A 24,693-nucleotide genomic window follows, 5' to 3' on the forward strand; every position below is an offset into this window, starting at 1 on the left:
GTGTCTCAGCTATCACTGTTGCTTGAATGTAAGTTAGCCCACAGATTCCTATATTTTAATCAAGCTGCTGAATGAGATTAGGAGCACCTAAAGATTTAGAGCACACTTAAATCTTCTATCCAGACACAAATGGTTATAATTAAAGCATGCAAATGCATTTGCTATTTTTTTGAAGTCAGCAAAGACTAGAGCCCAGTTTGCCCCGCTATGTCAGAGTGGAAAGCTGAGACGCCAGAAATCTTCTCCCTTTTTCCCACCAAGTCAGATCCTGTTGCTAAGCACTGCATAGTTCAGAGAAATTCATCTGGATGTTTCTGAAGAGCCAGAAAGCCCTTCAGACTGTGTTTAAGCTTTCTCTGTTGGCCAGAGTCTCTCAGGGTACTGGGCACAGTTTATGAACACTACAATCTGAGATGCATTAGTTATGGTTACCCGATTCTATACAGAGTTGTTTAAGTGATTGAATTTTATTTTCATTTGTACTTTTAGCTTCTTTTAGCCCTTCCATAAAAGCCCAGATCCACTCTTAGCTAAGCTGTGGTGGATTTAGTTTATTTTGATAGTTTATTTATTCAATGAAGTGTTAATTAAAGTTAAAGACAATCCACTTAATTAAAAAAACAATTTTTTTTAATATTTTTAATAAATCCAGAATTTTTTCAAGTTTGAATTTTTTAAAACAAGTATTGATCAAAATATGACTTTTGTCACAGGAGTGCTTTGGTATCTTTCCTATGGGAAAATTTACTTCGTCAAAAGTCATTTGATACAGAAATGAACCACAGTGCTCTGGCGTGGTGTTATGGCTGATACTTGCTGGCTCGTATCTTGCTTTGCCTGGTTGTGTAGGCAGCCAACCCTTTTGCCCCTGAGCCCCACTAATCTTGCATATACCCCCTGAGGTCCACCATGAAGGACAGCCAGCTGAGTCATCCCTCTCCCCACTGCCTGTGGACCACGCTGGTCAGGATCACTGATCTGTCTGCTTGGCGCTGTGCCCACTGTAGGGGGTCTGCGAAGTGGATATAATGACTGTTTCCCTCAAATACATCCTGTAAGCTCAAGTTACCTTTTATAGTTGATGGCATTTAGCAAAGTATATAAGTGTTAGGTGGAGGATTGTCAGTGCCAATACTGTATAATAATGTTGGTGTTCAAATACTGCTAATGTTGCCAGAGAAACAAATCTCTTGTTGGCCAGATTGTAGCAGAGTTGTGTCTACAGCATCTGTGCACATAGAGTAGGTGGGGAGGACGGGTTGTTGGCCATCTGGTGATGTTACTCCACCCTCCAGACACATGGGCTTCAGTGATACTGTGTGTAAGTCTCAGGGGTGTTTGCATTTCTGGGCAGGTTTTAGTTTTGACTCTGTTTTAGCAACTTTAGCAACTCCATTACCAGCAGTGTTTGAATTTAGTGTGTGCTAAGTTGTGCCAAGATCTTAGGTTCAGTGGCTATTTGGGCAATATGGATCAGATCTTAAATCATAATAATCTTTGGTATTCATATGCATGGCTTTGGTTTATGAGCATTTCCAGTGTACTGTACAAAATAATACTTTAAAGAAGTACACTTGTTTTAACTGATAATGGGCTGTTGAATCAGACTAGGGCTGATTCATTATGGCAAAAATCCTAATCAGAGTCATTCTGGCCGGTGTTGACATCATTATTATCCAACATGATCACTTACAGGCTTACTGTAAATTTATTGAATTTCAAAAACAAGAGGTGGATCTCGATTAACTCGAACTCCAATCTAACTTCAGAAAAAAATTAAGTAAATGTGAACACTGTCGGTTTTGCATTTACATGAATGTGTGGTGTGAAACTCCAGCCGAGGGGAAGGCTTTCTCTCTCTCACTGACTTGCATGTACAGTCCAGTCTGCACCCAAAACATGCTTTGCTTTCATCAGCGTTGTTCCACTTCAACAACTGGGTTAGCGGGGCCACAGGCTGCTGCAGACAACATCATTTAAAGAGTGTGGCTTCTCAGCCCAGCCAAGCGCATACATTAGAAAGGTAAAAGAGACTCAAAGTACAGAGAAAAAGGAGTAAAAGCTTAAAAAGGGTTGTGAGGAGGAGAGAAGAGAATAAAGTGTCAGGCAGGAACAAAGCCGTATTGTTACTATCTTTGCATTTTAATTTTAGGCTTGATCAGGACTGATAGATAATTAATCTGCTTTCATGTGCTCTTCACTCTGTACCCCACACAGTTTTTAGTTAATGTTCTAGCAGCAGCAGCAGACATGTCAGGGATTAACCCTGCTCTGGCCTGTCTGCATTTTTTAGCTAAAAGGCAGATATTCTGTTGTGGATTAAAATCACCTCCCGCTGCCTCTGATTTTTGTTGTTAGTCAAAGGATTTCTGGGTAAACCTGCCACCAGTTTAATGCAGAGAAAAACATTATTTCTACGTATTAGAAAGAAAACTGGGAAATCTCCAGTTGTATACCGTTTTTAATATATGCACCACAGTGGGACTTTCAGGACATTTTGTATGTTTGTTCTTAAGTAAAATGGATTTTTAGAGGATTTGTAGTATTCACAAATTGTCTGATAGGAAACATTGGACTAGATCAGACTTGTATGTTCCCATTTACAAAAAACCTGCCTGTTAATACAGGGAAACAGTTATTTAAACAATCACATCTTTCTCTGAATAAATTGTGTGTTTTTATCTTTCTGCAAAATAAAAAATCAACATATTGAGCAATGTAGGATTATGTTAGCAAGCATTATGGCTTGACAACCTACTGCTGGTTACATTCCTATTGTAATAAAAAAAATCCCATGCAAGATAGAATTTCAGTTCTATATCTCTATATAGACCCTACAATAATTCAAAGAAAACAGAGAAAATAAACATATCTGAATTCATTCCATGTACTGGTACTGTACAGTACTAATGGAAGTATTGCACATCACAAGAAATAGAAAAAATAGAAGTCTGTTGATCTCTATGTTAAACTGTTAATTCGAACCCTTAGCTCAAAATGAAGCTAACTTTGGTTATGCTCATCACCACAAACAAGAAAAGCACATCGCCTCATGAACAGGTGGAGCTCATGAGCGTAAAGGGAGTGAATTATGAATATGCTGTTCAGACAAACAGATTTTGCCGCTCAGACTAAAGAACCAAGTTATTCATTAAAAATACGTAACTTCATTAAGGTTAGGCATTACCGTCTACTAGGTTAGGTTCAGAAAAAGATCATGGTTTGGGTTAAAATGCAACTATTTCAATTTAAAGGTCTGTTCTCTTAGTTGGCATAGTGACGTGTTCCTGCTTAAGTGATGCGGACGACACATGTACTGCAGACACAAAATATACTTCCTGTTGAAGCACATTACTTACAAATTTGTCCTTACATCCAAATCCTTGCCCATTTACTGCCCACTGTAATCAATACATTTAAGGTAATATAATATATTAATCATGTCATAAATGTTGCATTAGGGCTGCTGAGGAATTAACACTCGACCATGTTTTCTTTTCTTTGTAGACGTACTCTGGTCTCTTCTGCGTGGTCATAAATCCCTACAAAAACCTGCCCATCTACTCCGAAAACATCATTGAGATGTACAGGGGCAAAAAGAGGCACGAAATGCCCCCTCACATTTACGCCATCTCAGAGTCTGCATACAGATGCATGCTCCAAGGTAAGTCTTCTTATCTACAATCCACAACCCTTACAGAAAATACCACTTTACTGCACTTTAAAATGTCATTGAATGTCAGAGTGTTACTTCTAAGGATGTCTGTATGGTTGGAGCTTTTTTTTTTTCTTTTTTTGTTAGTGCATTGAAAGGTCACATCTCCTCACAATATGTTCAGTGTCAATCTAGAGATGGGATTATCAGTATTATCACTTGTGGTTTTTAAACTTTTACCAGCCTTCACAAACACAGGAGCTTTCTATAGCCACAAAATTGCAATTAAGTTTGTATTATGTGAAATAAAATCACAACAAACACTAAGCAAAAAGCTTGAGGTTATGTCTTGAGACAAGACAATAACACTACTAGAAAGGTTTCTCCATAAACACATCTATCAGATTGTATTTTTGTCCTTGACATAGTTGACAGTTTAAATCGTAGGATCACAGAATCTTGTGAGTGACGGCTGTCCAGGCTCAACGTTGTCTTAGAAGATCCTTGTAGCTGGAAAGCGTCCAGGCTCTATGAGCAGTGACTGACTAGGATCAGACCAGCGAGAACAGAGAGGGTGACCCCATTGTGCTCGACAATAGATCCTTTGTGTGATTGCGAGGGCTGACCGGTGGGGGTGGTGACAGACTGGACAGTCCCGTCGGTCCTTTTAGGCTTTGCTGTGTCTTCATGTTGGTACACAGAAAGCGTCAACAAGCAGCTCTGCCCTCTTTGAATAAAAAAACATGGGAACATCATCATGCTGATGTGATTAGTGACAAAGACATTTTTTCTTTAAACCCCAGATGTTTTTATGTTTTTTTTTTTGGGGGGGGGGTTTAAAAGACATAAAGGCTATGGGATATTTTCAGTCACTTCGGCAACAATCTGTCATTGAGCCCAGCGAGTTTCTTGTGATTGAAGCCTTTTCTTCACACCCTCTGTTTCCTAAAAACTGTGTTTCTGCTTGAGTGGGCATGGACGCATGGCGGTATTTCCCCCTAGATTGACTGCTTTTGGAGGGGGGGTGCAGTGGGGGGGAGTAAAAGGGGTGTTTATTTCACTGTGGGCTTGCACCTTGGGGGGTTACAGCTGTAACATTATCAGCGCAAGAGTCGCTAGTAGAGATGGCACGATACCAGTTTTTTATGTCCGATACCGATACCGATATCATAAATTTGGATATCTGCCGATACCGATATGAATCCGATATAGTGTTTTTTAATCAACAAAACTGTTTTTTAAAATATCTTGCTGCATTTTGCAAGTCTGCAAGTTCATACTCAAGTTTAAAACAACAACTACACTAAAGCTATTCTGTTATACCTGTATACAAAAAAAATATTTCATAGTTCAGCAATACTGATCAATCTAATAAACTTAGACCTACACCATCCTCCCTATTCTGGTATTTTAAAGAGTACTTAGCGTAAATATTAAGCAACCTAACTAATAGGGTTCCAACTCCCAGCAACAACAAAAATAAAAAAATAAAAAAATAGGGAACCACCCCTCACGCGCCACCTCATGATGCTTAATCGACGTAATCAACCTTGATTTGATGCAGTGTGGAAAAAAAATGCACAGAAATCAATTATTTTTCAAGAAATATTAAATAGATTCAACATCTTTCTTCAACAAAATTGCAGACTGCACAGATGGTACCTTCCCAAAGGAAAAAGTACTATAGCTTACTAGGGTATATATATTAGACTTAATAGTCACTATATACAGTAATTGACTTCTATTCATTTTACATCAAATTAAAACTTTGGGTGTCAGATAATTATTTATTAAAAGCTAGACATTTTAAATGAGAATAAGAAAGAAAAGTATGTCTTTGTGCCCCCTTTTCCCAGTTAATGCCCTATCGGCCCCCCTGGCTAAACTTTGCTAGATCTGCCCCTGCACAGTTACCAGCCGTCAGCTACGTAGAAAACGATCCTGGTGTAGAAAGTAATATTAAATAAATTGTAACAACAGCTTATCAAGCTTAAACGTGCTGCTGTTGTTCAGCCGCTGGTTTCCTCTTTCTGGCGCAAAGTGGACCAAAAACAAACAAGAGAGACTCGCGACAGAAAAGCCGATCAGCTGATCATTAGCAGTTTCACGATTGAAGTAGCAGCCGGAGAGCAAGAGGCAGTTGCTCGTTAAGCTTAACGCAGGAATGCTTTACAAACATTCAGAGATGGACTTACACACTTGCTTTACTTCTCTCGGGGATAACTTTGTCGGAGATGAAATGCCAGGTTGCTAGCGAAGCTCCAAATGCTATCCAGACCACAGGTCCCGCATGCCACAGCCACTCTATCACGTGATGCATACTGCTCCGACGTGCTAACGTTCTGAGGTGAGTTACAGCGTATGTGAGGTGCTTTCGTGATATTTAATGGATCGGATTACATTTTTTATTTTTCTCCGATATCCGATCCAGTAATTTAGGTCAGTATCGGACCGATACCGATACGTAATATCGGATCGGTCCATCTCTAGTCGCTAGTACAGATATTTTGGGCTGACTTTGAGATGGTTGCGGTTGACTCAAGATTTTTCCACCTTTGTTTTCAGACAGTTTAACATTTGTTGGTTTTTGTTGTATTTAGAGAGCGAGCAGAGAAACTAGTGTGATAGTGAACTGCAGTAAAAACTGTCAATGAAGTGAAACAGGTGCACATAAATTAGATAATTAATATGAAATATATATATATATATATATTTTTTTATTTGTAGAAGGAGAGGGCCCAGTAACCCCCTAGGGCAGTGGTTGGGGATGGGTTACAAGACAAGTCAATTAGTAAAGCTTTGATTCTGTCATATTTTTGTGGGTTAAATGAGGCAGTTGCCCCGCTAGCATTCTTGCCTGCTTTTACTGTCTGTGTCTAAAGCTCACAGATGGGGCCTGCAATTTTTAATGCTAGTCCAACCCATTTGTGTTCATATCAGAATAAACAGTTGTGATTGAAAAGGAGGTTTGTAGGTTAAAGATTAGTGAAAGCCAGCTGCTGTTCAACCTTGGCCCTGAGCATTTCGGCAGCCTGGTTAATAAAAGAGAATTTCTAGCTGTATACACTAGATTAGGATGGGTGTTTTTCTTCTTTCTCTCTTCTCCAAGCTGGCAGGAAACTGTAAAGTGGTTTATATTATCAGATTTCCTGGTAGGAGCAGGCAATATGCATGAAATTCCCAACGGGGTGTTTATAATTTTTAAAATCTGAATATAGATATATTGTGAAAAAAATATTGCTGAAAGTCTTCCTTTTTTTTCTTTTTTTTTCTTTTTTTTAGAAAAAATATTTAATTCATCAAATAACAGGAATGTCTGTTTTGGTTCTTTCATTGCATGATGCAAGAATCATAATCCAATATTGCTGACATTGAGTACAAAGATCAGATGAGGACATTTAAAGCTTTTCTCTTGTGGTTAATTAAGTCTGGGCACAATGAGGGAAAATGTTTTCATGTTAGTTGATATCAATATATATAACATGACATGACATGAATCAAGTGACATGTCAGGATCAGTGATCAGTTTTGGCTTAAATATTTTTCCGGTAAATGTGAATGTAAGTTGAATTTGAGAAGTGTACTATAGATTTCTGTATAACATATAACACATATACTTAATGATGATTTGTTAACTGTAAAAACACGTTTTAGACATTAAGTCTGGCTTTAAAAATAGATATAAGTAATGAAACTATTCTGTGAAAGGGAACCAGTTTCTCCACTTAGCTGTAATTTGTTTGAATAAAATTGTCAGGTGCTGTGGTCGATCTAGATGCCACCAGTGGGCAAAAATATCTTTAGAAATACAATCAGAAGAAGAGCTGACAATGTTTCAAATGACTGAAGCTATTTTATGCAGATATGAAAACAGCTGTGTCAAGAAACATATATTAGCAAATTGGTATTAGATGTCACTTCCAGCCTCTGTCATGTCAAATTGATTTATTAAAATTTCACTGATTTACACCCAACCTTTCACTTTTAATAATTATGCTTTGCAGTGGCAGAACGAGAGACAGGTGAGAAATCATTTGTTGGGTGTAATTTATGACCTTTGGAGCAGAGCTTAGTGTCATATTAACGACTCACGGTTGTCTGAAGCCTGTCATTGCTCAAATGGGAGTTTAAATGAAGTGTTATCTAACAAAGTCGGTGCGTGCAAGCTGACCTCTGAAACTCACTGCACATCTGTCATTGATTACAGGTCCAGATATTTTACATAACTGTCCTCTTTTTCACTCTTGATGTTGACTCACTGATGTTCGAGTTTATGTATAAATGTGTTGTGAGGAAATCATTGAGAAAAAACACACATTAAAGAAATCAAAAGCTGTCTTACATTTCGACAGTCTCCATGCAACAACACCACTTTAAGTGTCCCAGGTGGGGTTACGAAACAGGAGGTCTTTGTTTCAGTGGAAATGACCCCGTTCTTCAGTCCCTCCCTGGTGTTTAATCAGGGCATTAGGTCAGCTCTAGCTAGATCCATCTTGGCTTATTGAGGTTTTTCCCAAAGCGCAGCTCTTTGTTACTCTTGAACACAGGTCAGTTTTATAAAGAAAATCAGAAGTTTATAGTAAGAAGTGCTTATTATAAACCACAATGTCAAAAATGTGTGATAAAACCAGCTCAGTAAAGTTTATAGTGCCGCAACGTACAGTCTAAATGAATGTAGTTCCACCTGACATTGATCAGATCTGTAGCTGTAATGGCTTTGGTGACTTTGTGATCTGAGGCTTGATGCTGGATTCTTTCGACCTTAAACTCCTTTCTGTACATATCAGTCCATTTAAAGCAAGTGGGAAGTATTTGCTCATTATTTTTAATCAGTGGTCCAAAACATCTACTAAAGATGCTCTTTTTTAAAATCACAAAAATTGCACTTTTATCCCATTTAAAAATGCACAAGCAAATGTGTTTGTGAGCACTGAAACATCTAACTCAGGTTTTATCCTAAAGGGTTTTTTCACAACTGCATCTATAACTATCACTGCTGTTCCGTCGATGGTTGCTCTAAATGTTCTTGTTCACCCTTTTCAGCAGAAACTAGAAAATCACTTATTGCACTTTGCTAGCTTATTGTTCTTTTGTTGCATAGTTGTAGGTCCACTGTACAATATCATTTTGGCATTGTCAGCAATGTGAGTTACGTAATTGTCCACTATTATTATGAATCTAGTATAATGAGTTAAAAGAGAACTGATTTGTACTGGCTTTTTTCCCTCCTTTTTTCCATCCTTTAGTATGTCTTATTTTCCCTTTTACTCTCACTGATTTCTTGCTGTTTTCTTTGCTTTCTTTTATTTCTCTTTGGCTGCCACTCTAGCTGTCTCCACTGATTTATTTTGCACCTGATGTGCAGACTACCTGAATGATTTCCATTACTTCAATTTGTACGAATACTTTGAATAAAAATCTAAATCTTCTTGTCAGTTTTTCCCAAACACAGTAAATCTTCCTTTCGGATTTCATTACAAACTTCCCTTTTCAGAAATGCTCCACGAAACCAGACTCTCAAAAACTCATTCGATTTGTTTCCATGCGTAAGTCCTTGGCTGAACCATCAGCCCCAGTTCTGCCCACAACAGAGCCCTTTGCCATAATAGTCCTAAAATGGTTTGAAATGATTGATTGCTTGGATGTTTTGGGTTTAAAAAAAAATTACTGTCAGATACCTCTGTGCTAAGGGATACCCTGGTGCCTTTCACCAGTAGTAAATGGTTACCTCATATTTACAGGGTGTACTCATGATGATAGACAACATTTGGTGCAGGGCACTGAAAGCAGGACTCAAACTTTTTAACGGTCTGTAAAAGTCCCTTTGGCGCCTCGTCATAATTATAACTGCTCAGAGGCATTGAACTAATAAACAATGAAAAGCCCCTTCTGTGTTACGAAATAGCTTCCCATGCCAAACGCTGCAGTGTTCTTCAGAATCAGCAATAATTCAGATGTCTATTCTGTAGTTATAGCTCAGATTCATCCCAACACATGGCGCCATCCAAGTCAGTATCATCCAAAAAGCAGATCCTATAGTTTCCACACGGGATGCAACCCAACTACCTGAGTTTAACTGGAAAAGTAAATATGTGATAGTGAATATATAGTCGTCATATTGTTTTGGAAAGGTTTTTCTGCCTGGTACTGATTATTACAGACCTAAACCACTGCATTAAATGATGACAGAAACACTGCATTTCAAGGAGCTGGGTGAATTTGGAGTGGTGGTAGAAAAAAAGGTTAGAGAGGCAGAAATGTGCCTAAAAGGATGGCTGCTTTATCCATTTTCATCCTGCTGGTCTGTGTGTTTAGCAGAAGCAGTTGGATGGAGGTGTTGTAAGGTCAGACCACATATGTTATTATTACAGGTGTTACTCTTCCTGCGGTGTCAATTCTTCATAGACTGCAATTTTTCAAAGTTAGGAATTCACTGGCTGTTAAGTTCCAATACAGTCTTTCATTTTCGATAGGTAATATTTGACTTCTCTTCTGGTCCGTGTCGGTTTGAGCCAGTTGTGAGTGGCATTTTCCTGACCCTTCTGATGGTCTTGAGGTCTGTCGTCTGGTCGTCATGGGCACTGGACAGAACCTTTTAATTGTTCTAATAACCATTTGAGGTACAACCCGGTACTAGAGAGCAGTGTAGTTCATAGAACTCAGATTTTTAAGGTCATTTTAATGCCTACTATGGAGAAAGCTCTCAGCATAGGAGAACATTTGAATGATGTAGATGGACTGTGATTGGTCCACAGATAAGTGTTGTTGATTGCCCCAGCAGTATTTTTTTTTTTTAAACAAGTGTAAACAACGGTTAAATAGCCATGTAACCTAATATACCTAAACCTAAAATAATGAGAAGTGATCTGACAGTGAGGTTCAGGCTTTGTTTTGCTTAAATGCAGCGAGGAAATACAGTGAGATATAGGGCTGCCACAAACGATTATTTTGATAGTCGACTAGTCACCGATTATTTATGCGATTAGTCGACTAATCAGATCATCATCCACTGGATGTAAAACTACAGCTTATTGCACCAGCAGCATCTGCTCTTATATAACTATCATTAGCTTACAGCTTTAAGCTTTTAAGGTGCTAACTAAAAATAAAGACAAGATGATAGTTTATTCAATTTTAATGAAATTTGCAGATTGTTTCGGTAAAGTTTAATAAACTCCTTGCTATCTAAAATATAACAGGACACCGGAGTATATTCTCCAGCATCTCACACTTCTGATAATCAGCTGTCTGCTTGACGTTTATTCAGCTGTGTAAAAACTATAACTTTAATCTCAGCCAAACCGATTTACTCAGGAACAAATAAAATACTAAAAAAAAAAAAAGCCAAACAACAACATTTTTAATTTATCTAAGTGACTCATATATATTTAACCTGAGTCGCGAAAGACGGCGGTGGGTTTGAAAACAATTTGCCGGGAGTCCGGTGTTCTCACGGCGCTAGTGACCTAGCCCCCGGCTAGCTATCGAGCTAGTGGGTAACAGACGTCTCCGAAAACGTCGGAGCGCTTTTGAAAATATGTGGTGTCCTGATAAACTGAGCCGATATTTGAGGTTTACACAGCTACATTCTCGCCTGAAAATATGTTAAACGTTTATTTTGTGACCCAGAAAGAATAATAAGAGTAATATTAAAACTAACTAGCTACCGCCATTGTTGGAAACTAAGCTGGGCCGCGCTATGAATTCTGGGACACAGCTGCTTCTTCTTCTTCGGGGTTTAACGGCAGCTGGCATCCTTGTACATGCAGTGCTGCCATCTTCTGTTTCAGTCCGTTATTACACTCTTAAATCCTGCTACTTATTCCTGCGTCTTTTGCGATCTTACAAAGCTTCAAACGACACGTCGACTATTAAATCAGTCGTCGACGATTTTGATAGTCGACGTAATCGTGACTAGTCGACAAATCGTGGCAGCCCTAGTGAGATATTGACTTCAGCCAGTCCTGTGTAACTCACAGTTGGGTTGGAGTCTAAAGAGTTCAGCCTAAAAGATGGACCGAACAAACTGTGATGTCACCCACTGGTTAGTGAAGCCTTGAGATGAGGGTTTGTGCCATCGACATCTTGGTGTTTTATAAATGGATGTGATGAATGAGGAACAGAGGTGACTGAAACCACATGCTCAACTTTTTAGTCACAAGTCACAACCTATCTTCTGTAGCGCTTCACTGTGATGACAACCTGTAATTCGGTAACTCAAATGTATAATTAATGTGTTTAAACCTCGGTTTTCAATATTTACTTATACTGAAGATATAAGGTACATGATAGTCAGAGCTAATTTACTGAAATTTGTTTTTACTGATAGATAATGTCTACTTATCTACTCTGTTAACCTAATATATCATAACATTATAGCTTCCTTTTTCTTCACAGACAGTATAGAGACATTAAGCATGCACTTCCTCCTGCTAATGAGACAGCTTTTAGGTTTGCCTTTATTACCTTGACCATTCAGCTAATGGGTTTCCCTCCTTATACCACTGTGATTTTGTCCCACTGTGACACTTCAGTAATGGCTTGATTCCGTTTGCAGCCCTGGTCTCTGAAGTGAGTTTATTGCCACTCCTAAATACAGGCATTAGTCCTCAGTGATGGTCGCTGGCCCAGGCCCAGCATGCCACAGCATCACAATGAGCTCACTGTCGGGAGCTAAGATCACCTCCCGTTCTTCCCGTCTCTCACTACAGAGTGAAACGCCACATGCAGAGTTTCTGTTTTTGTGTCAGTGCTACAAGACATCGCCAGATTTTTCACTGTCAACAGTTTGTAACAGAATCAATGCCGACCTTTGCAGGCGTCTAATTGTATCATCGTCAGTGTAGTTTATTGTGCTTACGTAATATCTTAAAATCTTTGGATTGAAAACACTCTGGCTTTTCTTTTTTTGTAATCTGATCATTTTCCCCTCCATAATTCTAAATCAAGCATTCAGAATTATTTTCAAACTCCTTTACTTAAGCTAATAATATTATATGTCCTGCGGGAAATCTCCACTGCCTTTCATCAGCATGGAGTCATGTGAAGTTGGCAAGGGCATCAGTAATCATGCGAAACCCACAAAACAGTTCTTATGACCAATAAGTAATGTCACCGAAATAACAGCCGCTGGTAGGGGAGGTCTCATCTGAACAGACACAAGTCCATACCGAGGCCTTCCCAAAGCAGCTGAGAGATGTAAGCACTCCAGGGTGTGCTGGGTCTGCCATGGGGCCTCTTCATGGGAGGACATGGCTGAAACAACTCAACTGTGGAGCCTTTTGATGTGGAGAAGTAGGGAGTCTAATCTGACTCCCTACTGGATGATTGAACTTATTCTGTCACCAAGGGAGAGCCTAGACACCCTTTGGAAGAAGCTAATTTCTTCTATTTGTATCCATCGTCTTATTGTTTGGTCACTACTCAGGACAAGTGAGAGTAGGGTTCGACCAGTAAATTGAGCTTTCATGCTCAACACTCTTTTTTTTACCACAACATGCTGATACAATGTCTGCATGACTGCAGATGCAGCACATGTCCATCTGTCAGCCTCATGCTCCACTCTTCCTTCACTTGTAAACAGGATCCAGAGATACTTAGGTTCCTCCACTAGTTGCCATAGAGCAAGAAGCAAGGAACACAATGGACAGGTCAGTAGTGTGTTGTCGGGCTAAAACAAAAAGACAAACCACCATTTACACCTCTGATTAACCTAACCCCACTAATTGTATGTTCTTTGGACTGTGGGGAGAAGCCAGAGTACCTGGAGAGAACCCAGGCAGCTGCAAATTCCACACTGAAAATCTGCTGCCAGATGATGGATTTGAACCCAAAGCCTTCTTGCTGTAAGGCAACAGTGCTAACCGCCATGTCATTGTTATATTTATAAAATTAGATTGCTTACATTTTTGATGTATTTCAGCTCTCCATATGTCTCTGGCAGTAATCAGCAGTTCACAGTCTGAGAAGGTTTGCAGATCACAGCCCAGCTGTTAACTCAATGAATGTAAGCAGGCAGCCTCACGGTGGATCATATCTTTCCTCTGTGTCTGCAGCCAGTCTGATAAAGGAGACACCCCTGCTTTCTGGGGGTGTTCTCTTTGTGTCTAGGTCAGATAGGGATGTGAATGTAAAGAGAGATGTGTGATAAAGGTAGGCACTAACGAGGGATTGTATCATTGCAGTTAACTTGAACACATGAGAGATCCAAAAGGATCAGTGTAGCTTTAGTCCATGTGCACATGGCCTGTTATCCTTGTTGGAGTCTATTACTGCAGGAAGTTTCTGGTCAAAGCCAGGAAACCCAGGTTGTCCTTGATGAGCCATCCAGCTGTGTCCTCAGTCAGATAACCTTCCACCATTGTACCCCAAAGGAACGCAGTCAGCACTTTAGGAAACCTTCACCTCTGGCACAACAGTCCAGCCCAGGACACAACATGGACAAAACGAGTCAGGATATTAACTTTCATGGATAGTGTAAATTAGAGTTCTAGAAGTCTTAAGCCAAAGAAAAGCATCTACAGTTCCATAATTGTGTCCCTGGATTTGGGTATACTTTTCACCTTTTTTATAATTAACTCCCCAGCCCTGGAAGGCTGATGAGGTGTTATCGTCAGCTCACCAAGCGGGCAAGCAGCGTGGACACCCAGTTTGTGAATACGATAGGTCGAGAACAAAGCGAGTTTAAAATTGATACCAAAGGTGCATCTACTAAAAATCTTTTACAAGATTGAGTGTCGGTGGCTTTGACTTTAAGGTCAGACGTCGAGTTTTCTGAACATTTTTTGAATGGCAAACCTTGAACAAAATGATGTAGGAGTTTCAAAATAATAATAATACGTGTATCTGTCTTGTAATCTCGGACAAGACAGATACACAAGGTCAAGGTCAGAGGTCAAGTTTTCTGAAAAGCTTGTAAATGCGATAACTTGACAACAAGGCAACGTAGGATTTTGAAATTGATACCATAGATGTATCTACTAGGAGACTAGGGTTAACACTGGCTACCACCATTATTTATTTATGTTAATATTCTTGAAGGTTATGTACAAAATATGCAATAAAGAGCAGAGAGCCATCATATGAACCACGTGTTAATAAATTAGGCCATCATAGTGGACTGTTAAGTAAAAAATGTGCTCATTGTTGTTGCCCTCGTGTATATATGAGAGCAACACATCTCGGTCTTTTGCCATCACAAAGCATTTGTTTCCACCCACAAGGGGAGTGTGGGTGGGAGGACTGTAACATATGACTGCTGTCCTGTACACGGATGTCCACTAAAAGTCATTAGGAGGCAAAGAATTAAAGTGAACAGTCTATCTTTAAAATTTCTAAATGCTTTGTTGGACCATGGATAGTACATTTAAAAAATGTCAAAAAGTAACACGAATCAGTGTTTTCATCTAGTTTCACAGACAGTGTTGCTAAAATAACAAATTTAGAGAGTGGGATCTATGGTGTAAATTATTCTTAGTGCATGTAGTTTCCATTTTAAAGTCATTACTGCTGATGTGCTTTGTGGTAGGGTGTGGTTTTGGTTGATTGCACAATTTCTACTTGCGTGAGCGGTCTTGCTGGCCTATGTACACAATGGACAAGCTGTAGACACTTGTCTGTGACTAGGTCGATATCCACAGGCATCTCTAAAGTATGCATAAAGATTTCCAGATGGCACGTCAAATTTCTTCAACAGTTGGAAAAGAAGGACAAAGGAAAAAACTTATAATTTGTCTTTTGCTTTTTCAGGGGTGTAAATTGTTTCTCTTAGCAGCAACTCCTGTCCTTATGAAAGTGCTACAAAAAGAACAAAAGGTTATGATTGACGTCACATTTCTCTTTTGCAATGTTGGATTTTTCCAAACATTGGTATTGGTTTTAGTATTCAGTGTATTCATGTACGAGAAATTATACTTTAATATTGTGTTTTCCTGCAATGTGCTTAGAGCAGTCACATTATGCTGCTGAATTATTTCAGAGAAAACCTTTCTTTGGATAAGCCAGGGCCAGCTCATTCAGTTAGCTGTGGTTTAACTAAAAAAAAAAGATTAGTCTTTCCCTGAGTTATTGATGGCTTTCTTCACCCAGCTCAATCTCCTAATGGATCAGCTGCCAATCATCAGTCAGTGTTAAGTCCTTCATTTAACAAACGTGCAGACTTTGCACTTCAGTCACAGAATTAACGACCTCAGAGATTGGACCCTTTAATGAACAAGTTATTGCTCATCAAGAGATACAAGAACGTACCTTAGTGAGAATGAAAGAAGATAGAACAGTCTTCTTCAAACTTTCAAACCAATCAGCTGATAATGTTTTTTCTGCGCATGTTTAATAAGGTGAGATGTAGTTTGTGGCCTTATAGTTTGGTACCATGTTGTGATTACATCATTAAAACTTCTGGATTATTCTCTTGTTACATAACTTGGATTAGTCTCATTTTGTTGGGATAAGCATTCCAAGCAAAAAATATTCAAAGATTGCTCCGAAAGCCCAAATGACTGGATAGTTATGTTAGAGTTATGATGTGTGAGCATTATCTGGTGCAGTTATTGGCAATGGCAAACAGTTCGTAGGTGCATTTCAAATATAATAACACATTAAGCACTACCAGGTGCTAGGAGAAAGACCAAGGGAAGACAGTAATGGCCTTGGTGCTGGCCCCAGCATTAGCCTTCTGACATATGGGTCATCTGCTTGCCTCAGGGAGCTAAACCAGAATTTCGAAATCAAATTTTTAATTGTAAATTAAAATTAGAGATAGTGTTTGTCAAATTAAATTTGTTCCAATATAATACAACTGTTTGCCAAGGTTAATAAATAATCTTTATCCTGCTATTTTCTTCATTTTTGCATAACAGCCTTTGGTGATTGTGATGTCAGTGACGCAGATTTTCTGGGTTTTAGTTTAAGTTATGCAGAAACAACACACCATGTCTGAGTCTAGTGACTCAAATCTAAGCCTTGGACTTTAAGCAATCAGACAACAGTGTAACTGGAGAGGAGACTGTTTCCCTAAGGAGGCACTGATGGGAGGACAAAGTAGTATTTTCCCATGACATCATTATCATCATTAATTTCTCTTCTATTGCCTGAAGCTGTCTCACTCAGAGCTCATGAGACGCTATAAACTCGCACAACCCCGAAGGTGTCATTTTATTTTACTGCCACACGACCGCAAAGTACAGACTGACCTCAGCACCATGCAAACTAATGCAAGCACATTAATTGAGACTTTGTGTAATGGGGCTTTATGCAGTCAGTCCCAACAGGCCCTGCTTTTTCTGGTCACTTTACTCATAAATAGCACCTTAATTGAGATTTGAGTACAAATATGACAAGTAGTTTTTCTAACCATATACACTATTTCATTATAATATGGTTTGTCTGAAAGTCTTTATAACCTGTGGTTACTGGGACACAGTTGAAAAGGAGACATTTAAACTCAGTGAGGGTTGCCGGGTTGAAATGTCAGTTTCAGCTCTTGTGTTAGACTTGTGATTTTTATGATTTTCAGCTGGCACAGTTTTATAAAATAACGCAGTTACAAGTTTGCTGTTGGGTTCACCTGGTAGGTAGTCTGCTTCCAACTCCCTAAAATTTCACATTCATCAATTTTTATTGTTTAAATGTGGTCAACAGACAGTTTGTGAGGACTTTGAATTTTGGAAACTCATGTCTGTCTCAGAGTGAAATATATTGTATATTTAATGATAATAATAATAATAAATACTATGCAATAAATGATTTCATAATATTTTCATAATATTTTACCTAGCATTCATTTATGTGTCATGTCCCCCTTTTTCCCCCTTTGTCTCCACAGATCGAGAGGACCAGTCCATTCTCTGCACGTGAGTAAACAGACCATTTAAGACCATTTGGCTGGTCTTATTTCAACATAACAGAGCTACTGTTTTTAAAATCATCTGACGTACACCGGCACGACACATTCTTCTGCAAGGCAAACTGAACCACCTGGACTAAATTAATGTCTCCTTTCCATTAGGAGACATGGAAACTGTCTTGCAGTGTATTTCTCTGTTGCTTCTTTTGCCTGAATTAAATGAAACGGACAATAATGCATTTACTTGCAATTACATGAGTTGAAAAGGGCAGTAAAAGTGAGTGAGTTGCTTCAGGGTCTGGACACTTTTTACGTTTCTCACAAGAAGCAATAGCCTGCTCAGTGTCACTGAGAAGCTTGCTTTAAAAGAAGTGTGGGTCTGAGAAATGCCTGACATTTCTGCTTCACAGTCCTCTGGCGTCATTTCACTGACAAGTGGCTGCTGATGACAGGAATGAAGCCAAAGAAAATGCCAGAGAAGGTATCAAGATATAAGCCATGCAACAAGGGTTTACAAAACTGAACTGAACTAAAAGAACTGTAATTTACAAAGGCTCTCTGCAACCTTAATTCCAATACAGTATCAACAAATTACACACCTCGCATGGTTTGGTGTCATAATTGTTCATTCAGCTGCTGCGCAACTTACTATTTTCTACATTTTGCGTTAGTGAAGAGAGCAATTCTATAAAAGATAAGCCAAGTCTGAAGTTGCCACCCTGTCAATCAGTTCATTTTTTATGTACAATAATTTTACTTTTGCTCTTTACTTTATAAGATAAAGAATCGAAAGTAATGCAGGGAATAACTGTGTGATCCACAGACTATAAACGGGCAACAGTGTGGAGAAAAAAGCTTCCTCTTAACAGAGGGAAACATCTGGCTGTACTGGGATTATGGAGGGCAACCGTCTGCTGCCAAAGAATAACCTGAAACAACGATATAGTCGGTGTTATATCAGCACATTCCTGAAAATAATCATCCATCTAACTGACTCCCCTCAATGAAGTCAAAGACAGTTGATCTACCTCAAGTTTTAATGAAAGGCATTTTGTATATTTGTGCAATTCAACAATGATTTTTATTTTTTGGAGTTTGCTTGGAGACAGACATTAAAATGTGCCGCAAATTGTGGACAGTGGTAAAGGTTTTGACACTTGTATGCATAATAAAAAACATTAAAATCTCATAAGCTACGGTTAGGTCAGCAGTGGGGGGGTTTTATTGTGGAGGAGCTGAGAAATATCACACCCAGCAGTCCAAGGCCAACAACAAGCACACTGACGCAATCTCCCCACGATTACTGTCTGTTCACAGTACCTAACAAGACTGACAAGACTTACCCACTGCTCTCTCCCCATCTCCCAGCCACATCACGCTCGCCAAGTCTGAAAGGAAAACTATAGTTTTGTGCATACTTGGTTTTTGCAGATTTGCACTTACTGTAAAACCTCAGGTATGCTCTAAATCTAAACTGCTCCCCAAAGTTTTTGCAGCAGCTTTTTTCTTTCTTTTTTTCCCCTCGTTCCATGGTAGCTGTGTGATAGAGCAGTGAAAGGCCTGCCAGCAACCACAGCTGCTGAAGTGGACTGATGCTTAAAAATATAGTTTAAAGATAAACAGGAGTACTTATGTAGCAGTGTTTAGTTTAGTCCGAGATTATATTTGTGCTGTTGTAGTGAAAAAGAGTTCTTGTCTAACCTATTAACCACGAACACTCAGCTGTGCACAAAACGGTCTAAAGTGCACAATTTCTATTTTTGTAGTGCTTATCAAAAGTTTTACAAACACACAATATCCAGACAAAACTAATTAAAACAATTAAAAAGAAAGAAAGAATAGAAACCAAAATTTCAAACTGTTAGCATAAATTATAAAAGTATTGAGCAATCATCTATTTTCTGCTTCTTATCTGGATTGTGAGAGCAGGAGAGATGCCCAGTCCTCCCTCCCCCAGCCACCTCCTCCAGTTCCTCTGGTGTGTCTCTCCTCCCAGTTAGACATGCCTGACACACCTCACCTAGGAGGCACCCAGAAGGCATCTTAATCAAATACTTGAACCACCTCAAATGGCTCCTTTTGATGTGGAGCACTCTTATCCCCTCCCAACTGACCGAGTTCCTCACCCAATCTCTAAGAGAGAGCCCAGACAGGAAGCTCATTTCTCATTCTTTTGGTGATTACCTAGAGCTCCTGGGTATAGATAAGGCCGTGCACATAGATTAAACAGTAAAATGGCATCTTCGCATTAACACTCAGGTCGGCTTTGGCATCACTGCTGTTGCTAACCCAAACTGTTGCTGCTCCAGTCATGTGCAAAAAGCAGATGATGTTATGAAAATACAAACAGAATCTGTAGCAGCTCTAGCGGAGTCCAGCACCCAACCCAACAAGTCAGATATATCGCTGGTAATGTGAACCAAGCTCTCGCTATGATTGCAGAAGGGACCGAATGGTTTGAGGGCCTGAAACATGATACCGAAGCGCGCCACACAGACACCCTGAGGAATGTGGTCAAATGTCTTGTCCAGATCCACTGACCCTTAAATACAACAATATTAACAATTCCCATGTCAATTTAAATTTCAGTGAGTTCATGGAGAGTTCATGGTAGGCTAAGTATTAACCTTCTGAGATCTAAATCTTCAGTGACCCTGATAAGTGCCCCTAACCCTAATGCTAACCCTATGCAAGTAAAATATGTATTTTAAGTTATTTAAAAAGAAAGAAAGCATGTGGCCTTGACCCGATTTTAGGTAGCAAAAGATCTATAAGAAAGCCTACAATGTAAAAGTACATCTAACAGTTATTTAAAAGGAGAAACAGACAAAGCAAGCCAGAGTTCAGCTGTCTTGCTTTGTTTGCTGAGTCCTCACACAGCAAACATTTGGTTGCCTTTTGTCTTTTATAATCATCAAATGACCGCACCGTGACAGTTTTAGTTTTTCTGGTTACTCTTTTATTTGTATCGTCTTGTTGCTTTGCTTTGCAGAGGTGAGTCGGGAGCCGGTAAGACAGAAAACACAAAAAAGGTCATTCAGTACCTGGCACATGTTGCCTCCTCGCACAAAGGAAGAAAAGATCACAACATTCCCGTGAGTATTAACAAGTCTCACCAATTTTGTAATTCTTCTCATGCTTCTTTTTAGTCCTTAATTAAATGAAAACCTGATGTAATACCAGTTTAAATCAGGGGTATCAAACTCATCTCAAAGTTATTCTCTTTTTTATTTGGCAAATGACAAACTGAGTTCACATTTTTACACCCAAATTTGAGCCGGCACACTAGACCTCTCTGAGAGCTTGCACATACAGGTGGATTAACATAACAGATGATTTTGGTTGTTACCAGTAGTGTTAATTTAGAGAAGCTGTGGCATAAACCTTACATCAGTAATTTGTTAATCACTGAAGATTATACAGATGGCAGTTGGAAGGTGCAAAAATTTCACATGTAGTTTTGCAACTTTTTTGCAACTTTTTTTGGTTCAAGCAACTTATTAAGATCCAGAAATGCTTTTAGGTTTTGACACATTTTTTCTCCTGGAATCGCAGCAAAAGTCCTTTAGTGCAGTTTTCATATAAAGCCATCTAGTGTGCCGAATGGATCACATTGGTGCATGTTTGAAACCCCTTTTTTAGATTCTGCTCATAAAGTGGATTTTGATTTTTTTTTTTTTTTTAATTAACCTACAAGGGGGAGGGAGGGGTCATTCCACTGCTATCCTACTAATACAGTGCTAGAAAAATGCTGTGATTGAGGTAAAGATGTTTTTTAAAAAGTGGGGTTGTTGTTGAGGTGCTTGTGATTGTAAAGCTTTTGTGCACACAGTCTAACAGTTTACATTTGTTTATCTGTAACAAACAGCCAGAATCACCCAAACCAGTGAAACTACAGGCAAGTTTTTATGCTTTCTTAAACTCCATGTTCTCATGCATGCCACACTAACCTTTAAGACAATATTCACTAATCTAATAAAATATCTGAGTTCATCCAATGGTGTCAGCGATTTTTACTTTTCACACTTATGTAAGCTGCCTGGTGTTAACACTGAAGATATCTTATTTAGCAGATATTTTGTCTCTCTCTCTGTCAGGCACAAAATGCAGTTGTAAGTAAACTTTAAAAGTGGCATGATTATGCAGACTTCTTTAAATGTGTTTGTTTTTTTGTGCTTTGTTTTACTGTGATTGACACTGGTTGAAACATTGTCACGTGTATGTGGTGTTTATTTGTTGTTGTAGCTAGGGCTGCCACGATTTGTCGACTAGTCACGATTACGTCGACTATCAAAATCGTCGACGACTGATTTAATAGTCGACGTGTCGTTTGAAGCTTTGTAAGATCGCAAAAGACGCAGGAATAATAGCAGGATTTAAGAGTGTAATAACGGACTGAAACAGAAGATGGCAGCACTGCATGTACAAGGATGCCAGCTGCCGTTAAACCCCGAAGAAGAAGAAGCAGCTGTGTCCCAGAATTCATAGCGCGGCCCAGCTTAGTTTCCAACAATGGTGGTAGCTAGTTAGTTTTAATATTACTCTTATTATTCTTTCTGGGTCACAAAATAAACGTTTAACATATTTTCAGGCGAGAATGTAGCTGTGTAAACCTCAAATATCGGCTCAGTTTATCAGGACACCACATATTTTCAAAAGCGCTCCGACGTTTTCGGAGACGTCTGTTACCCACTAGCTCGATAGCTAGCCGGGGGCCGGACTCCCGGCAAATTGTTTTCAAACCCACTGCCGTCTTTCGCGACTCAGGTTAAATATATATGAGTCACTTAGATAAATTAAAAATGTTGTTTGGCTTTTTTTTTTTTTAGTATTTTATTTGTTCCTGAGTAAATCGGTTTGGCTGAGATTAAAGTTATAGTTTTTACACAGCTGAATAAACGTCAAGCAGACAGCTGATTATCAGAAGTGTGAGATGCTGGAGAATATACTCCGGTGTCCTGTTATATTTTAGATAGCAAGGAGTTTATTAAACTTTACCGAAACAATCTGCAAATTTCATTAAAATTGAATAAACTATCATCTTGTCTTTATTTTTAGTAAGCACCTTAAAAGCTTAAAGCTGTAAGCTAATGATAGTTATATAATATAAGAGCAGATGCTGCTGGTGCAATAAGCTGTAGTTTTACGTCCAGTGGATGATGATCTGATTAGTCGACTAATCGCATAAATAATCGGTGACTAGTCGACTATCAAAATAATCGTTTGTGGCAGCCCTAGTTGTAGCCAAATAATAAGCCTTGAATGTCATCTTGTCATATTTAAACATTGTATTTCAGTTGTATTCATATGTTTACATAGTTAAAAAAATATATGTCTGTGTCTGCTTTTTTAAGAAAGAGCTGGAGACCTTCCTCATTTTTAAAGGATGTCACCATAAGAGCTTATGATTAGCACATTTACCAAAATTACTTGATTTTCTGACCTGGTCATCATGACCCAGACAGCCTGCAAATTGTTCATGTCCTCGTGTCTTTTGTGACTTTGTTCCAAAATACCAGACGTTCAGGTCACAGCTGCGTCATTCCATGTAAAATTAACCAGGAAAAATGTTCTCATCTGAGCCGCTCAGAATCAGCTGATTTACTTAGTTATTGTGTGCTGTGTGTGTATTGTGTACTTATCCCACCACTTTTTAGCTCTCCTACCTTTATGGGTAAAGGAGATGATGTTTTCAGGGCTAATAAAAGAACAAAAAACATAGTTAAGGTAAATTAAACTGAACCCACATCAATTTTACCACCACACCAAGTGGGACAGTCGAAAGCTTAAGTGTTTTTGTTTTGTTCAGCACGATTTCATCTACAGCCAAATCTGCACCAGTTTAATATCTTTGACATGGAGCGACAGAAACGAGCTCTGGTTCTTTTATTTGCTTTTCTTATATTCAGTGTAGAGAAGATCATTAAGTGCATTTTGGGTAAACTTTCAGAATATGTTATAAACAGGTTATATCTTATAAACACGAGCCTCCTTTTTTTATCTACATTTTGATACCAAGTTTGCCTTCTTCTTCCTTCGTTGTCAAAACGATTTTCTAATATAGTCAAATGTAACATTCGCAATTTTGGAGCCTTCAGTGCGTTTTTTAAAAATCTTTTAAATACGACTCACTGGATTCATATAAATATCATATACTAAATATAATACTTGGCTAAAACTCAGACACTACTCCTAGGATAAAGGTACATTTGTGAATGGCTTCTTGCTATTATAATACAGTAATCAGCTGGTTCTGAGGGGGTCAGATGGTCATAAATTTACTTAAATTAAATCTTTTGAACATCAGCAGTACTCTGGGTCTCGAGAGCCAGGATAAGCTATCATGATCTGTGCTGCAGCTTTCATCCATAGACTGCAGTAGGTTGTGCATAGATGTGCCTATAACATTAATAAAATGTGTTACTTTTTTTAAATAAATATCATTAATATAACTACTGAATTTCCCCATATCCTACAGAGTGGACCCCTGTTTTATGTGAGTAGTATGTAGTTTCTCACCTATTTTACCTCACTTACAAAATAAAAGGGGTGCTTTTCCCACTCTGTTTCCACTGGCTAGATAAACCCACTACTAACTAAATATTCCCTGAGGCTGTGCAGTAGATGCTTTCCATTAAACCTTCACTGAGCTGCTATATTTGGATACTTTTAACTTTTGGATGCATGAGCTCAACTGTTTTGTTCTTACTAATTTAGCAGCTTCTGCTTATTGTAACACACGTGCAACATTTACAGTGCTGACACTGTGAGGACATTTGAAGTGGTTCACTGGCTTTCAAGTCATCTCGTCTTATCACTGAACTAGCGGCTAGCACAGAACCTCTTCTGACCTCTTTGCAGCCTAAGAATCTGGTCCAAATACGTTCCCCACATGTACGGTGTTCTCGTTGTTGGTGAGAACAGGAACTTGCAATATTTGTCTGGCCCTGTGACCTCCAAAGCAGATGCTGAGCTGTGGAAACATAGCCACAACTGGCCTCTGCCCCAGAAGATTTACTGGGACAGTTGCGACTGATCCTTTCTGAGTCCACTAAATCTCCAAAGTACTGAGCCAAAGCACACACAGTGAACTTTTTTTATTTTTAAAAAAGATCTCTTATTTTTTGAGTGCTGGCTGATTATGGGTGACTCATTTTATCAAAATTATGCAGTAAATGGTCATTTAAAGTGGAGG

The 24,693-nt window shown here is 38.9% G+C and overlaps 1 protein-coding gene across 7 annotated transcripts in view; it reads left to right on the forward strand.

The window, feature by feature from the left end:
• The window catches only part of LOC102303576 (myosin-10), a 67,475-nt gene that overhangs the window by 10,882 nt on the left and 31,900 nt on the right, over positions 1–24,693 (forward strand). For 2 of the 7 annotated variants that reach the window (XM_042225750.1, XM_005934475.3), the window contains exons 3-8: positions 3,508–3,664; positions 17,478–17,505; positions 20,491–20,593; positions 21,367–21,396; positions 21,596–21,610; positions 23,977–23,994. In XM_042225750.1, the coding sequence (XP_042081684.1) occupies positions 3,508–3,664; positions 17,478–17,505; positions 20,491–20,593; positions 21,367–21,396; positions 21,596–21,610; positions 23,977–23,994 (351 nt within the window). The remainder of the gene's footprint in view (positions 1–3,507; positions 3,665–17,477; positions 17,506–20,490; positions 20,594–21,366; positions 21,397–21,595; positions 21,611–23,976; positions 23,995–24,693) is intronic. The other 5 variants (XM_042225751.1, XM_005934476.3, XM_042225753.1 and 2 more) reach the window with 3 other exon arrangements.

This window comes from Haplochromis burtoni, unplaced genomic scaffold, assembly GCF_018398535.1.
Source record: "Haplochromis burtoni strain Fernald_Lab_line unplaced genomic scaffold, NCSU_Asbu1 Contig_181, whole genome shotgun sequence".
Taxonomy (NCBI): Eukaryota; Metazoa; Chordata; class Actinopteri; order Cichliformes; family Cichlidae; genus Haplochromis; species Haplochromis burtoni.